Below are 17,996 nucleotides of genomic sequence, written 5' to 3'. Positions count from 1 at the left end.
GAACGCCACCTTCCTCCACGACACCGTTCTGCCCGTGGTGGAGAGGAGGTTCGAGGAGGGCGTGGGCAAGCCGGCCAAACAGCTGCAGGACCTGAGGAAGAGCACCAGGCCGGTTCGAATCAACCCAGAGAGTACCACGTCTGTGGTCTAAGACTGCAGTAAAGGCGGCCGGGCAAATCAAACTTTAAAATGTTCTTTTACCGACTGTCCTGGCATTTTCAACTCCCATTTTAGAAATAACGGCTAGTTGTCGGTTGTTTTGAGATTGCAGGACAAGAAATGACGGGCTGCATCTTGGAGAACAGCAGAATACGATACCTCAAGATAGGTATGTGTAAAAAGCTACTTTGCACCTGAATTTTTACCAACTCACGCAAAAATGCCTATTGGTGTTGGCTAATATTGATGAAAAATGATCTGATATTAGTATTGTTTTCAAAAATTCCTATCACTGCAAGGCTAACCAAGCTAACCAAGAAGCGCGCCATTCCTCAAATCTGTGTAATCGTGCAATGAGAATGTGGTTCTTCGGGACACATGTGAGACAAATGTTCATTTTCTGATCAAACCGGTTATATGCCGTTTTGTGCACGTGTGTGTCCCTGGTTTCTTTTTTTTCCTGAACTGTCATTACACAATTGATTCCAGATATTGGCAATATCTGATCTTAATTGAATATGTGTGTACTCAACATGAAAAGCTAATGTTTATGCATAAGTTGGAAGCTTTTATTTTCATGCCACAGGACCATTGTTAGACACTAAATAGTATTGCTGCTGCTAGGACTGATTTAAAAGGGGATGACTGAAAAGTAAACGCACTGGTGAAATCAGAGTTTGTGTTTAACAAAACACATGGAATTCAATAAAGATCTTCATGCACAATCTATGTTTTTTGGTATTTCCAAAAAGATATACGCTGCACTTAACAACAAAGCAGCTTTGGGCTGAGGATGTGTTCCTGCTATATAAAAGAATGTGTTCAGGGTGAATATACCCATGGGTCAGTACTTATAGACAGTACATTGCCACCTTAAGGTGAATAATATCCTAAATAATGATGATAACCATAATGATAATAATGACTGATGCGTTTGTTTGAAAAGGATCACCAGTTTATCCTTTCTTCCATGCCAAAAGTCTATTTGGCATGTTTACATGTTGTTTTTCTATCTGAATTTATCTTTCTGACCTACACCAAAGCACCCGTTTTTTTTTTCTAGACCTTTTCATGGTACAACATTTTGACGTGTCATAGCAGGGAAAGCACAGGTGGAATTAATAACATTAATGATGGTTAATTATGGTGATTAAACAGTTATGGCTAGAAGGGATTGCAGCAATGAATGTTATTAGTTCCACCTGTGCTTTATTTTGAATCAAAATGTCTGTGATTTGAGTTACACTCACTCACTCTACCATCGCACTTGATTGCTCTTGTGAACTGATGAATGAAGAATCAGTGTTGCAAAGGATTTGATCAATCTAATCCTCAGATTAATATTTGACAGACAAATCATCCTACATGTAGTGTTCATTTTACCGGATAAACCAATCCCTGCCTATCTGATTCACTTGCTGGAGGTCAGCGAGGAAGTTTTGAACTAAAAGCCCAAATCTTTAATGGATACAGAGAAAGACTGAAACATCTGCTGTACATTACAGCACATTATATATATATATATATATAAAAGCATGTTTCTGTGACTGTACAAAATGAAGGCACTGCAGCTCAGATACCAAAAACAATACATTTTTTAATCCTTGTTTTATAGCTATATTGCCCTCTTGTGGCAGCTCAAAATCAAGACATTTTGAATATGACCTTTCATTTCAGTTATGTAGATGTTAAGGAGACCTTATATAATCTTTTCACTAAAAATAAGTAATAATGCTAATAATAATGTCAGTAATGTTTTATATTTACTGTTTATCAACTTTAGTTTCTTTTACTATTTTTTTACTATTTCTTGGAAACATCCAGAAATCTGTGCATTCAACATCCTGTTTTGCTAGCAAATTCTAAATTCAATCATTTTGAAATTTCTGTCTTGCAGTTGTTCCTGCGGTCAAAGCCAGTTAAACCAAATCGGATTGTGTTGTTGCAACAAGAAAACAATTGCTCCTCTCTTTGTGTCAAATGTTTCCAGCAGCGACAGGACCGGCGTGCCACGATGGCAGACGCTGATATTTTTAGACTCCGTTCATGATTCAACACATGATTGTTCTCTCTGCTTCACAGCTCATCTTATTACAAGCACTGGTGTGATCGAGGGCTTGAGGAAAGCCTCGGGTGAAGTTATCAGCTTATCTTCAGAGAAGAAGCATCAGGCTGGTCACTGGTGGGATTATTCAAGAGGAATTCATTCAGTCAACACGAGGAATATACAGGGAATATTTCACGTGATGAATAAATGGTCATTTTGATTCTTCAACAGCAAAGGTTAAGATTGTAGTGAAGCTGCTGTACTTTAAAGGTCCCATGGCATGAAAAGTTCACTTTATGAGGTTTTTTAACATTAATATGAGTTCCCCCAGCCTGCCTATGGTCCCCAATTGGCTTGAAATGGTGATAGGTGTAAACCGAACCCTGGGTATCCTGTTCTGCCTTTGAGAAAATGAAAGCTCAGATGGGCCGATCTGGAATCTTGCTTGTTATGAGGTCATAAGGAGCAAGGTTACCTCCCCTTTCTCTGCTTTGCCCGCCCAGAGAATTTGGCCAACCCATGAGAGAGAGGCATTATTGCTTTCAAACGAGCAAAGTGGCAGTTGGTCAAGGCCACACCCCCACCCTCCACCTTGCCCCCCCCTCTCTCCTCCTCAATAGCTACAGACACAGAAATGGCACATCCTAAGGAAAGCTCATTGTGGGACTGGCTCTAGTGGCTGGAATTCTGCACCAAGGCTGAATTTCGGGAGATACAGTATTAGGGGACCACTAAGGTCTATAGAAAAGCATCCAAAGAGCACCATGTCATGGGACCTTTAATACTTCATCTCTCATCTTAATCCTCTATATAATGCAAAATCTCTGCCTTATGATTAAGTATTTTATTTTGTATAACTTTAGATCATGCCTGATAACCTTTGGGAATATGGAGAAGTTACTTTTAAAAGTTATAGTGGGATACAAATTCCGTTAGACTGCTTTTTTGGTAAGCCACAAAATGTTGCCTCATTATAATGCACTGCCCTTCTATCAAGTATTTCAACTTTATTTACTAGGAACTTTGCAGATTCAGATGATAGCAACATATACATTGTGATGTATTATTATAGATTGAGACAAAATTTTGGGGGGAAATTCACAAGCTAGCAACTTTCCAGTAGGCCTATATAAATGAGTTAAAATGAGCCCTACCTTACTGCAACATTTAACATGATGTACACATTAATGCAACGCTAAAAGTGGTTTTAGTGACACTGAGTAACATAGAAATGAATACAATTCTGGATACATGCTGATACATGCTGCTTTTATTTATCACGATTCTACAATTTGAGGTCATTTGGTAATATAATAGAATAGTTGTATGGTCTTTTAATTGTTTACAATGTCAAGTGCCCAGAATGTGCGAAAACAGCAATGTGCATGCCCAACGCTGATTGGCTGACAGCTGCACCCGCTTTTGATTAGCTGTTTGCCAATGAAGTACCGTTTGTCTGTCTGCCATTTACTCGTAGTTGTCAGACTGTTTGTATTTCTTTTTTGAAGATAGTAAACCATGTCACCATGTCTGTCTTTTAAAGAAAAACTTGAGGTTAAACACCTCGGTGTTCACCAGGCGCGAGATATTGTTATGATAAACCAAACCGCAGGTAAAAATGATCAGATTTAATGTGGAGTGGTTGACTCGGACAGAGTGGCTAACTGCTAGCTTATCGGAGAAAACACCTTTTTGATTCTCGTGTGTGTTTTTATTCGAACGGGATAGAAGGGGTCAAGAACAGATTTTCAGGAACTCTGCAACATGGCATCATGACTTCCCGTAAACATACACGCCACTTTCATGAAGCCAAATGGCGTGTTATCTGTACGCATTTTGAGCTTTCCACGTGTATGTCTACGCTGTATACAGCGGATGTAAACATACCCACCACGTGGCTTATCGCGAGAACGTGGCGTACTATCGCGAGAACAACGTCACACGTGTGTAAAAAAATAAATAAATAAAGGTTGGGTTTAGGAAAAGAACATTGGGAAAGGCTTTAGTAACACAAAAAAACGACAAAAACACGACGGTGACTGACGTCACACGCTTAAGAAAAAAATAAACGGTTGGGTTTAGGAAAGAAACATTGGGGAAGGCTTAAAAAAATAAAAAAAACGGGTGACAAACGCCACACGCGGAAACCCGGCTCTACTCGCTACGGTGAAAATTCACACATAATGTAGGTCAATGGCAGCTGAACGGCGTTGATAAACACGCTAAAAAGCGATTATGCGTCTTGATAACACGCATAAACGGCATATGAATTGGCGTGTCATACATACGCCACTTTATGAGATCAGTCTGAACTCAAGCATCTTTTCTGAGAGGAATACCAAACACAAAAGCATCAGAACAACAAGGTAAAATTGGACAAACATAGCTATCCAAAACTGACGGCTCATATAAACAGGGAATTGAGCATTATAACAGCAAATTGACGATCGGTAGGCCTTTGTGCTCATCATTATTTCCTGTCTTAAATTATGTGGGAAGTGGGAAATGGTGAAATAGTCCATTATGTTAAATATCTGGTTGTGCATCTGTGCAAAGTAGACTAGTTGTTGCCCCACCAATGATTAGTCTTTAAACCCCCATTGATGACTTTTATATTTTACAACAGTGGTAGAAATTAACTAGGCCTACGTTTAGTCAAATACTGTAGCTACTTAAGTACGTTTGTTTACGTATGTTTGAGGTACTTGTGCTTTAAGAAAGCGCTTCCATTTTCTGCTACTTTATATTTTTACTCCACAATCCATTCATTCAGATTCCTAATTACTCCACTTCATTTATTTGGTATCTTTAGTTAGTCTAGACTTTAGTGATCCCTGTGGGTAAATTCAAAAACAGCACTTTTGACATTAAATGGCTACAGAAAATGTAGCCTGAATTCCTATAAATGCAATCTAAAAATAACTCTTAATTGACTGTAATTTAAAGGGGATAGTGCTGTTGGGAGTTTGGATTTGCTGCAGGAGCATCTTACAATGATTGCTATACTTTCAAAAACCATTTAGACGTCTGCATTACTGTCAAAGTGACACTTTAACTCGAGCTTTCATCTCTATCACACTGAGCTGTCTTAAAGTGATTTGCAGCCCTGCCTTTACATTTTTATGAGTACATCCCCTCAGTGATGGTTCTAGACCATTTCAAATGGAGGGGCCAGGTTGGGGCCACATGCGATCTTAGGGGGGTACCAAACAAAAGCATAAGTGTTACATACTACAAGCCCTCCATAGGTTTGGTTCTACAAAAGACGATACACATATAACAATAAACACAAGAATACTCATTCAGTGTTAACCTACATTTTATGTGTAATATCCCCTCTTTGGGGATAAAGGTGGGGTGAAACATTTATGAAAATATTTGCCACGTTAGGGGGGCCAGAGGGGGGTCAAAGCTTAATATCAAAGGTCCCATGGCAGGAAAATTTCACTTTATGAGGTTTTTAACATTAATATGGGTTCCCCTAGCCTGCCTATGGTCCCCCAGTGGCTAGAAATGGTGATAGGTGTAAAGCGAGCCCTGGGTATCCTGCTCTGTCTTTGAGAAAATGAAAGCTCAGATGGGCCGATCTGGAATCCCGACCGGAACTGCCACTGCACATGTCCTTAAGAAGAAACTTAGTTCTTAGATTGTGTTAAAGGTTAAATCAGGCAATGAGAGTAATTGCATGCGTGTGTGTATATCCTTTTTAAAGTGGGTGTTCACACTCATGTCACCACAGAACAGATCTGAATCCCATGTAATGGGATGCTAACAGGGCTAATAAATGGAAGACCTGTCCCAGTGGGTGGAATTAATGCTGCACCCTGAGGGACTTCAGTCACGGCTGCTGTCTGGTCACATTAAATGTTTAGCTAACACAGAAAGCTAATGTCAAACAACACAAAGGTTACTGGATCGAACTGACTGCAAATCTCCATCCATTTCGAGCATTTGTCCTGGTGGGATCAAGCATCTTAACATTTGTTAGTCTATGCTCAGAGTTTTATGTTTGTTTATTTGTTTCATCTTTATTTGGTATGATCATCTATCTCAGACTGACAGTCAGAACAAATGCAGAGTTTCAGGCAGTCACGATAAATGATCATCATTATTATCATCACGACCACCATTACTGTTGACATAATGATTGACAATCAGGATTGTAAACAGACTTGCAGTGGTGGCTACTACACCAAAGTACAATTTTGAGGGACTTCTTCTCTTTTTGCTTGATTTCAATTTCATACTTCTTCATACTTCTACTCCACTATTTCAGGTATACTTTTACTCCATCAGATTGATCTGACATCTAGTTACTTTGCAAATAATATTTTTCAATTCAAAACATGTGATCAGTTTATAAAATAGGATGCATTGTATTAAATTAAACCATCAAAAAAATACAAAACAAATACTGAGTAAATAACATGACAATCAGGGGATCTGTGGTGTTTCAGAGCCTTTAAATTAACTCGATCAATCAACACAATCCCCCGCCCCTTTGCGCCTGCGCAGAGCCGCGTAGGGAGCTGTCCGTGTCAGTCGGTGCTGGAGTGTTTTCATTGAAGCTGCTTCTCTCCCCCCCGGTCCACAGAAACAGACGGGAGCGATGGAGGAAGAGTTAAAATGCCCCGTTTGCGGTTCTCTCTTCAAGGACCCCATCCTGCTGCCGTGCTCCCACAATGTCTGCCTGGCCTGTGCTCGGAACATCACCGTCCAGACCCCGGAGGGAGAGACCCCGGTGCAGAGCCGAGCCTCGGGCAGCTCCGACTACGACTACCTGGACATGGACAAGATGAGTCTGTACAGCGAGACGGACAGCGGATACGGCTCCTACACGCCGTGCCAGCTCAAGTCTCCAAACGGGGTGCGGGTGTTTCCGCCGGCCAACCACCCCCGACACTGCTCCCTCACCTGCCCGCTGTGCCACCGGAGCGTCTCCCTGGATGAGCGGGGTCTCCGGGGTTTCCCTCGGAACCGGCTGCTAGAGTCCATCGTGTCGCGGTACCAGCAGAACCGCCGCGCATCCGCATCTTCTTCTTCTACCGCGGTGAAGTGCCAACTGTGCGACCGCAACCCGGTGGACGCGGCGGTGATGTGCGAGCAGTGCGACGTCTTCTACTGTAACGCCTGCCAGCAGCGGTGCCACCCGTCCCGCGGTCCGCTCGCCAAGCACCGCCTGGTGCCGCCGCCGCCGAACCACGCGGCAGGAGTAGGTGCGGCAAGCGGAGGAGGCAGCGGCGGTCAGCTGCCGCCCGCTACCGCGCGGAAACCGGCGACCTGCGTGGATCATGAAGCGGAAAACTTCAACATGTACTGCTACAGCTGCAAAACTCCGGTGTGTATGAAGTGTTTGGAGGAGGGGAAACACGCCAAACACGATGTCAAACCGCTGGCTGTTATGTGGAAACAACACAAGGTGAGCGAACCCACACACACACACACACACACACACACACACACACACACACACACACACACACACACACACACACACACACACACACACACACACACACACACACACACACAGGTTTGTGGCACTATCTTTGTGGGGACCCATCATTGACATAATGCATTCCCTAGCCCCTTCCCCTAACCTTAACCCTTCCCCTAACCCTAACCTAATTCTAACCATAATCCTAAAACCAAGTCTTAACCCTCAAACAGCCCTTTAAACTTGTGGGGTCCAGCATTTTGGGCCCCACAACGCTGTCGGGACCCCACAAGTATACAGGACTCCCGGTCTTTGGACCCCACGAATATAATTAAACAAGAACAAACACACACGCACACACACACACACACACACACACACACACACACACACACACACACACACACACACACACACACACACACACACACACGCACACAGGCACACACAGGCCTATATACACAATTATCATACAGAGTGAACCTAATAGAGCCTAAATGCCTTTTAAAGCCATTTAGGCTAATATTGAATCCAATGAGCTGTATGGCTTACACACACTATTGCATCTCTCTCTGCTCTCAGACACACTGTTTATTACCTGATGTGCCCTCACTGACATGAATAGCTGGCATCAATCATAGTCTTCATGTTAAACTGTTATGGTGTTAAAGTGATATATATACTAGGTATTATCTATCACCGTACATGTTTTCAAACCAAATCCTTTCCCATATTAGCCTATATGCTTTTATATTTGTGTTGGTTATTTAAAATTATTTTGTAATGGCTTTGTCATGTTTTAAGTGAATGTACTGTAAAGGGAGGGAGAGGATGCTACACTATGAGGTAGAAAAGGTTGGAAAAGGGAGAAAAAAAAAACATGCAATCCTGTGTTGAGTTTACAGAATGTAGGGCGCATTGTAAATTAGAGAACCCTGACTGATTCACACATAATGAAATAATTACTGTAGGCGTAAACCCCCCTCTGTGTGTGTGTGTGTGTGTTTGTGCACACGCAATATGATTCATCCCTTGATTAGGTCACACAGCGTTGTGTTGCTATTTCATGCATTACTGGCTCACGTGTGTGTGATGTCACTAGTGGACTGTAGTGTGGGAAGAAGTGTTTGGTGTATTTCCTCAGTCAGGATCAGGACAGAGACAAGAATCAAAATAAAGCTTTTATACAAGTTTAAAGAAAGATGGTTAGAAAAGATCTTGTTTAAATATGGATATGCATATCAAGTAACTAAATACATTTACTCAAGTACGTTTTAGGTCATTTTAAGGTACATATTCTCCCTCTACTGTAGCTGTTGAGGTTTGCCGATTAAAAATATCCAGGAGGTAAACAGATTGAACTGTGTGTTTTGGGGAGAAATGGAAACTGAGTTCCATTTTGCATACTATAATGATATAAAAGTGTCAATTTTCGGCAAAATGGCTTGAAACAACCCTGAAATATTCTGTTGTACATATGATAAAAAAAAGGACCGGTGAACATTATTCAAATTAGTGTTGAATTTGGTATTGTTCAAAACTATATGCGCAGCACTCAGGATCTGGTTTATATTCATTTGAAGCATAGTTACAGTACATTTATGACATACACACACACACACACGCACACACACACACACACACACACACACACACACACACACACACACACACACACACACACACACACACACACACACACACAATCATTCATTCACTGTGAAGTCTACTGGAACAAAATGTGGCTAAAAGCTGAACCTGAACCACTCACTGTGTTTTGCCATCCAAACTCATTCCTCCTCGACCCTGTTTCAATAAAGGATGATTAAAGTGATTTATGATTTAAGTCCTTTCTAAACGACTCTTTCATTAATTTAAAAGTGTGCTAAGGGGTTGGGGGGGAGGGGTGGGGGGTCAGCTCAAGTTCAGTCCTCTAAAGTTGCAGTGTGATCTGACTGCTGTGAAAATTTGAAACTTAAGAAATTGAAAACCCAGATTTAATTGCACAAGGGGTGATATGTGGAACATGTCAACAATATCAGTACCATATTAATTATGAGGCATCAGGCACAGGAATCAAAAGGGTTTAAAAGGAAATCAATAGTACTATTTACAGTAAGAGGCTGCAGGACCAGTAGTTGATTTTTCTTTTTTCTTTATTTTTAATCAGACTACTTACTGTTTTTATGACATTTCATAAGGCCATCATCATCATGATCATCACACCCAGACTTAAATTAAAAGCCATTTCTGTGGCTCTCCTGCTAAGTGGGTCATTGGGAATAATCTCTCTGTCTGTCTCTCTTTTCCGTGGGATTGGTAGCCTCCAGTCATTTATCTGTCACACGTTTCAGCCTCTTTCGCCTTCTTCTTTGGCTTTAGCTCATCATTCATCTTCTCTACATGTCTGCCTCCCTTCCCTTCCCCTCTCCATCCCTGTCTCTTATTTACTCTCCTTCCCCCCTCATTTACCTACTCCCGCCCGTCTTTCCTTCTCTCCCTCCATCACCCTGTCCCATAAATGGACTGTGAAAATCCCATCAGAGTACAGGAGTGAGAGGGCGTTGATAAGTAATGAGCAGCGTATGAATAAGAGATGGCCGCCACTTAGTTAATATGGTGTCCTTCAAGTTGAGTTGGATCGATGACTGGCTGTCTTCCTCCCTCTCGGTCTGCACTTGAACATACTCCAAGCATCACGAGCTGAAATGGCTGGGAGTTTTTGAAGTGTCACTCAGAGCTGTTTTTTATTTTTTTTATTTCGGTGGGTGGCACTCTCTTCCTTTGTTTGTTAATTCTGTTTTAGTCTATATTGCTTGCATCTGGTTGGCATCATATTCCTTCTATTCCTCCTCTTTTTTCTTTGGATTTAAAACACTGCTTCTTCTTCTGTGCACAAAAAATGACTTTTCTCAGGAAAGACCAGATATTGGAAGTTGTTTCAAAGCTTTCCTGCACCACCAAAAATGGATTTATCGTTGTCTAGGCATATTTGGGCTTACAAGACACTAGACAACCAAGTTGGTCGCATCATGATACAGTTCCACATATTGAAAAAAGTATTCAAAAGATGCAATTAATAGTCTGACTGATGCAGAATTTTTGAGGCCGATGCTAATATTGATATTTAAGACATATACGATATATTTAAACCAAGATATGTAGACAGTACTTTTAAATGAAAAATTCTCCACCATGTGGGTTTTAAGAGCCTTCTAGGCCACTTTAGCTCAAGAGAAATGTTCGTGCACAGACTGTTGGGTGATTGCTTAGTGTTTGTTTTGTTGTCAATGTTGTCCTTAGGTATATATTATATTAATTTATTTGACTATAGACAGCTTGCACATTAATAATGCTACTACCAAATCATACTGAGGAAATGGCTGCCATGACTCAGCAAAGGAAGGTTGTGTTTATTGTTTTGTGTGTGTGTGTGTGTGTGTGTGTGTGTGTGTGTAACCTGGGGTTGTATATTGTGAGTAGTGCTACGGTTTATGTCAAACTCCTTGGTAAGTGAACATGAAGCAGTTGCATGAGTGTGTGAGAATTTCTTTGTGCTTTTTGCATATGCATTGGTAGTTTAGCTGTATTTAAATATTGATATTGAATGATTAGGCATTAATGCAACATTTTGCTGAATTTTGAGTGTGTGTGTGTGTGTGTGTGTGTGTGTGTGATATCAAGGAAAGACATTTGAATCATCATTGTATTTTGTTGCAAATCAAACACTGAGTATATCATGGCGCTGCCTGGGGGTGACTATCCCACTGTTACACACTCAGAGGGACTCAAATACACTCACACACACACACACACACACACACACACACACACACACACACACACACACACACACACACACACACACACACACACACACACACACATGCATCAACACACACACATTCAGAAGGCATAAATATGCATAAGTGAAGCGGATGAACTTTTGCTGAGGGAATGCAGAGAAAGACACTGATCCAGTGTCCTCTGATTAGTCAAGCAGAAAACACACTGTCTATTTAAAGCACACACACATAAACACATATGTGTCCACATGTGTATTTTATTGTGTGTATATATGTGTGACCTAGCTCAGTCCAGTGAAGAGCTCTGGCACTGCTCTGAGTTAAATATTAAAAACCACAAATGCAGAGTTTCTGGTTCTCCTGCTGTGTGTTTCAGTGTGTGCACCGTCATCTTAAGAGCGTTTTAGATTCGAAATGTGACCAATTTGACTTTTGTCATATTAATATATGTGCCTACGCATTTGTGGTATACAGCAGTAATGTTATTTGTGAACTTTAGTTCACAAATAACATTACTGCTGTATACCACAAAGCTAACTAATGTTTTGTGCCATTACCATGTCAAAGTAATTTACTTAAAACTACAATTAGTGTTTCTTGGAAACTTAATTCTTGTTCGGTCAGAGCAGCACTCTGTTGTTAGAGCTACGTTATTTGCCAAGACAGTTAACTCATATTACTGAAAGGAACTGATCTAATGTTCAACCACTGTAATTTATTTTCTTTTGTATGAGGGAAACGCCACCTTCACACTTTCCTAGCCTGTCATTTTGCATCCTTGGTGACTTTTAAATGCAGCTTTGGGTTCAAGGGTCTTCCTCTCCACAACTCTTATCTACTAGAAATTACTTTTATATACTGCTATGTTGCAACCGCAAACATGTTTTGGGAGTAATGTGATGCTGCCTGAGTTACGTTTGATTTTTATTTGTTTTCTTAAAAATGTGCTTTTGTAATACAACATCTTCTCTCTGCAAACAAAGCATGATAAAGCATTTTTATTATTATTATGTTAAGTTACTCAAGGCACTCGGTTTAGATTAGGGAAAGATTGGGGTCATAGGGAAATATTGAAAATGCCAGAAGTGATAAGAAGCATGAGACACAGCATGTTTAACATAAGATGAGATAACAAAAGCCTTTATTGATCCCCAGAGGTAAAATTCTGGTGTTGCAGCAGCACAAGGACAAAAAGACTGTAAGAACAGATACAAAGAGAAAGGCAAAATGAGATTAGAATATAAAATAAGAATAGCATAAAATAGAAACTATACAGTACCCACAACCAGAGTTGCATCTGAACTATTAGTGCAATACCGTCTCAAGCAAAAGTGCCATTATTGACTTCATTAACATTTTAACAAAACCACCATCTTTCCCTAACTTTAACCAAAGGGTTTAACCACCATCCACCCCTAGCAGCATCCTATTCATTGTTCATGTTACAAAAACATAGCACTATCAGCATTGGAAAAATCAGAGCATAATCCAGGCAGCAATTACGTTTCCATCGAAATGTAGCCGGCAAAATAAATTAGCATGCAGAGTAGTTTCTAGGAGACAGGGTTGCCTTTTATCTGCTCCGGTGTGTACAGGTGTTGGATCCCTCTAACACTCCCTCTCTCATGAACACCTTTTACATCCTCCTCCTGGAAACTACAAATCCATGTGCTCTCTCGGTTCCAAACACCTTCAACTTGGCTGGTTAAACAATAGGATTCAACATAAGTATTTTGGGGAAGTGTAGGCTTTCGTCTTTCTGTATGTTAGCAGATAAGTGTTGATCAAAATATATCCTTTTTTTCCCCAAGACGTTAAGTCTATCTTTTCCTTTTGCACTGGTGGCGTTTTCAGTTTTCTGTGCGGTACTGTAATTGCTCCCTTGGTATTTTGAGCTGCTCCGACAGGAGGCCACTTATAATCATGTCTTTCCTCACATTTCTTTCTTTCACCTGCTTTATCTTCCAGTTGCTCTGCTGTAGAGATGCACCGATTACAACTTTCTAGGCCGATTTCCGATTTTCATTGAGTTAGGCCAGCCGATACCGATTTTAGCCGATTCCAATTTCATTTTTTCTAACCACTTTACAGCACACACAAATATTTATTTTCTATCTTTTCTTTAATAGAACATTTTGCACAGAACATAGAAACATTTTTTTAACAGAAAATGGATAACTATAAAATAGAACTATATAAATTACACTTATTAAATTGGCGTATGTCAGACTGACCTGCTGGTCGCTGGTCATGGCCGAGCACGTGAAAACCGACCAATTCCGGTCACCGGCCGGTCAATCGGTGCCTCTCTAGACTCTGCTGGGATCTGTTCTCAAGTTTCTAATCATTTTTAGTCAACTTTGGACGGCGAAACAAAGATGCTGTTGTTGTGAGTTCTCTCATTTCTAAAACAAGAGCGTGAGGTTTGTCCCTCCACATGCTTTAAGTCTGTTTGCACCTCAGTCACCTGCTGAAAATCATGTTTCATCGCTTCAGATTCAATTTGTCATTCAGATTAATTTTTCTTTGGATAATTCATCCTTTATATATGGGATCATTGTTCGAGGATTGTCTTGATTAGCAGGGCCACACGCAGTCTGCGGATGCAGAATTGTCTCCAAATTTTCTGCAGATTTAAAATAAATTAAAATGAGCTTAGAATTGCTTAGAATGTTAACACATCTCCATCACAAGCAGAAAAACACTCCGCTAAATGAAAAAAAAACCCAAACTGCAGATTCAGTCCCAAATGCAGCTAGCGTGAGCTCCAGCGAAGGAGACAGAGCCACTCTGTTAAAACAAGCAACGCTCGATTTTTCGGATCAGCAACATCTTTGACGTTAAAGATGTTATAGAACGTAATAGCGTTATAGAACATACAAATAACGTCACAGTTACTTTGCTGAGTAACTAATTACCTTTACAATGTGGTAACTGAGTTACTAACTCAGTTACTTTTTGGGAGAAGTCATTTGTAATTGTAACTAATTACTTTTTTAAAGTAAGATGACCAACACTGTTAGTAATAGTGACGTTGAAAGGCTGAAAACCATTTTTTCGGATCAATCTTTAAAGGTCCCATGACATGGTGCTCTTTGAATGCTTTTATATAGACCTTAGTGGTCCCCTAATACTGTATCTGAAGTCTCTTTTATATAGACCTTAGTGGTCCCCTAATACTGTATCTGAAGTCTCTTTTATATAGACCTTAGTGGTCCCCTAATACTGTATCTGAAGTCTCTTTTATATAGACCTTAGTGGTCCCCTAATACTGTATCTGAAGTCTCTTTTATATAGGCCTTAGTGGTCCCCTAATACTGTATCTGAAGTCTCTTTTATATAGACCTTAGTGGTCCCCTAATACTGTATCTGAAGTCTCTTTACCCCAAATTCAGCCTTGGTGCAGAATTACAGCCACTAGGCCAGTCCTAAAATGAGCTTTCCTTAGGATGTGCCATTTCTGTGTCTGTAGCTATTGAGGAGGAGAGAGGGGGGGCAAGATGGAGGGTGGGGGTGTGGCCTTGATCAACGTTGCTCATTTGAAAGCCATGATGTCTCTCTCTCATGGGCAGGCCAAATTCTCTGGGCGGGCAAAGCAGAGAAAGGGGAAGTAACCAAAGATTCCTGATTGGCCCATCTGAGCTTTCATTTTCTCAAAGGCAGAGCAGGATACCCAGGGCTCGGTTTACACCTATCACCATTTCTAGCCACTGGGGGACCATAGGCAGGCTGGGGGAACTCATATTAATGTTAAAAAACCTCATAAAGTGACATTTTCATGCCATGGGACCTTTAACCAAATGAGATGATACATAATTGCTGTCTTTTGCTACAACATGAACCTTTTCACTTCCTGTGTGGATTGAAATCTTGGATATTTTGCTTTGGGTTTTAATAAATCGGGGAAAAACACGGAGGCGGTTTTGGACAAAACTACCCACCACCAAAAGCACTAAAAAAATTTCAGGGGACAAATGCGCCATTAAGTTGGTAAGCATTCATATTTGCATTAAACATGCCTTGTTTTAAGCAGTTGTTGATGAGATCTGGGAGTTGAGAAATGGTGAGTCGACTGCTTATTGCCCAAACAGTGATTTGTGCTTGTCTCAGAAGATTATCCGGATGTTTTCCTGACTTAAATCTCACAGTGGAAGCACAACTGCATTTTTGGCCCCCTATATGGCTCCTTTTCAACTGTCCAAGAATATTTTTGTTTGTCAATTGATGCACTCTTGAATGGTTTCGTAATATATTTGTGCAAAAGGATGTTAAGCAAAGCCCGTTAGTGAGATTTGACGGCAAGTTCACAGAAATGGCGTCTTACGTAGACAGATATCCAATAAAGATGGAATTAAACTCGTAGAACTTAACTGCATTTTTAATGTGGCATCCACCAAGTGTGTGGTACAGAGAAGGAGAGAAAACCAGATGGTCAGTGGGCAGATGATGTAGATTTATTCCGGTATAGTAACTCGAGTCACTATCGACACAGTTGGTGTGACAGGAGGGCTGGTTTGCACCAACTATTGTTTATCCTGGGTAACACACACCAGATTCACTGACTTGAGATTTGTGACACAATTCTCCCTTCAGTCATGAGGAAAGATGATGAATAATCAAGACAAAGATAATACTGTATGTCCTGTTTCCACAGTGGCATTTACATGCGTCGTGTTTTCAGATATGGATTGTTTACTGGTGTCTTTAAAATACATCTCTAGCATATGACTGAATCAGATTTAGTTTTCCCTCGCCGGAATTGTCATTCCCTCTCCTGTTACATCATTTAACATTGACAGCAAACATTTTGTCTCGCTTGTTTTCTCATCCACCGGGACTCTGACAAAACATTTTGACAAGCATGTTCATCTGAGCTGCCGGCGGCCTGTCTGTTGTGATCTGTGGTGTGGTTTATTCTGTTCATGAAGCTTTTATGTGGATCGGAATCTCACCGATTTTATAGTCATACTTCATATCGAATATTTTTCCGGATCTAAAATCTGTGCATTTGAGTATAAGATCACAGCATCACATGGTTTCAATACATCACTGGGGAAAAAGAGTAGTGTTTTTGTGGGTAGCCTGACAGTTGTGAATCTACTCATGCTGTTTTCTTTTTTAAGACCCAGTAGGAGGAAGGTTGTGATATGAAAGCAGAGAAACAGCTCAGTCGGACCACAGCTCAGAAAGCGAGTTTGAAAAGTGACTCATGCTACAGTAACAGCCATCCCCATCGGCTCCTATTTCCTACCGATACAGTTTATTATGGTCATTTTATGTTACAGTCTGAACATGGTTGAGTTTTAATGATGACTTGTACGTTTCATATCTCATTTTATGTCACTATAAGAGCACAAGATGAAAACATTGTACTGATTTCAGAGTGACACGGAGTGTCGTCTGTCTAATACCTAATAATGTCCTTTTGAACTGAATTCAGCGCCTCAGGCTGCATTACAAGAAATGACAACAATTTTATCAGCAAGAATAGGTGCTTTCATCTCTCCGAGACGCTGTTACTGAGGTCATTTAAAGCGAGCACAGAACTGTGCCGACTGGCTGCGCCTGACTAACCTCATTCCAGATGGTAGCTCGCAGACCGTGGCGTGACAGGTCAGCCTTCCTCGCTCGTCACCTCAGGCCCAGCAACACACACTGAAACACACTAAAATGTAGCACAGCACTTATGAGGACATTCTGTTTACTTTCAGTAAAAGGCCAAAAATTGTCAGCCTTTTCTTTTTCAGAATAACCAGGACTGTTTAAAAAACTGATTATTTATTTTAGAGCTGCAAAGATTAATCGATAAGTTGTCAGATACTAAAGTAATCGCCAACTTTTTTGATAATCTATTGATCGGTTTGAGTCATTTTTCATGAAGAAAAAGTAAAAATTCTCTGATTCCAGCTTGTTAAATGTGGATATTTTCTTGATCAACATTTTTCAACATTTTCTTACATTTTATAGACCAAACAACTAATCGATAATAAAATAAAATAATCGACAGATTAATCGATAATGAAATTAATCGTTAGTTGCGGCCCTGCTTTATTTGATGTGAATAGTGCGGAGGGGTGTGGAGTTAGAATGAAGGGAGCTTACCAGACCTGGACCCTGTCGTCATTTCTGCTTGAGGCTAGCAGCTGGAGGCTACATTACTAGCATAACACACCGCATCTCCAACCGTACTGTCAGCAGTTGAGTTGCATTGTGGGTAATGTAGGGCCCATGTTTCAACAAAAAAGAAGAATGCTTGGAAAACAAAAGAGGTTGCATTTGGTTCTGTTTAATCACATTTGAAGAAAAAAAAACTTTCTATTGCAAGTCCGACAATGTTATCAAAGGTGAAGTTCTAGTTTAAGAGGATGGAGGATGTGGAACCTAATTTTATTTCCAACCGTAACCCTGGGGACCGGATTTATGTCCCCACATCGGAGCTCAGTCCCTTCAATATGACTGTATTAACAGATTTCTGTCCTCACAATGTCATGAGTACATAGTGCACGCACCCACGCACGCGCAAACGCACACACACACACACACACAC

The 17,996-nt window shown here is 40.7% G+C and overlaps 2 protein-coding genes across 4 annotated transcripts in view; both read left to right on the top strand.

Annotated features, from left to right (window-relative positions):
* The window catches only part of exoc8 (exocyst complex component 8), an 11,402-nt gene extending 10,518 nt beyond the window's left edge, over positions 1 to 884 (top strand). The window contains exon 4 of the mRNA XM_039782554.1: positions 1 to 884. This exon is cut by the window's left edge and continues 257 nt beyond it. Within this exon, the coding sequence (XP_039638488.1) occupies positions 1 to 151 (151 nt within the window). The 3' untranslated portion in view covers positions 152 to 884.
* A 1,343-nt stretch (positions 885 to 2,227) lies between these two features.
* The window catches only part of LOC120546484 (E3 ubiquitin-protein ligase TRIM9), a 55,898-nt gene continuing 40,129 nt past the window's right edge, over positions 2,228 to 17,996 (top strand). The window contains exons 1-2 of one of the 3 annotated variants that reach the window (XM_039781422.1): positions 2,228 to 2,442; positions 6,801 to 7,625. In XM_039781422.1, coding sequence (XP_039637356.1) covers positions 6,816 to 7,625 — 810 coding nt within the window. In that variant the 5' untranslated portion in view covers positions 2,228 to 2,442; positions 6,801 to 6,815. Of the gene's footprint in view, positions 2,443 to 6,695; positions 7,626 to 17,996 lie in introns of those variants that run through there. The other 2 variants (XM_039781421.1, XM_039781423.1) reach the window with 2 other exon arrangements.

The sequence above is a fragment of the Perca fluviatilis genome, chromosome 18 (assembly GCF_010015445.1).
Source record: "Perca fluviatilis chromosome 18, GENO_Pfluv_1.0, whole genome shotgun sequence".
Lineage (NCBI taxonomy): Eukaryota > Metazoa > Chordata > Actinopteri > Perciformes > Percidae > Perca > Perca fluviatilis.
This window is presented reverse-complemented; position numbering and strand designations above follow the sequence as displayed.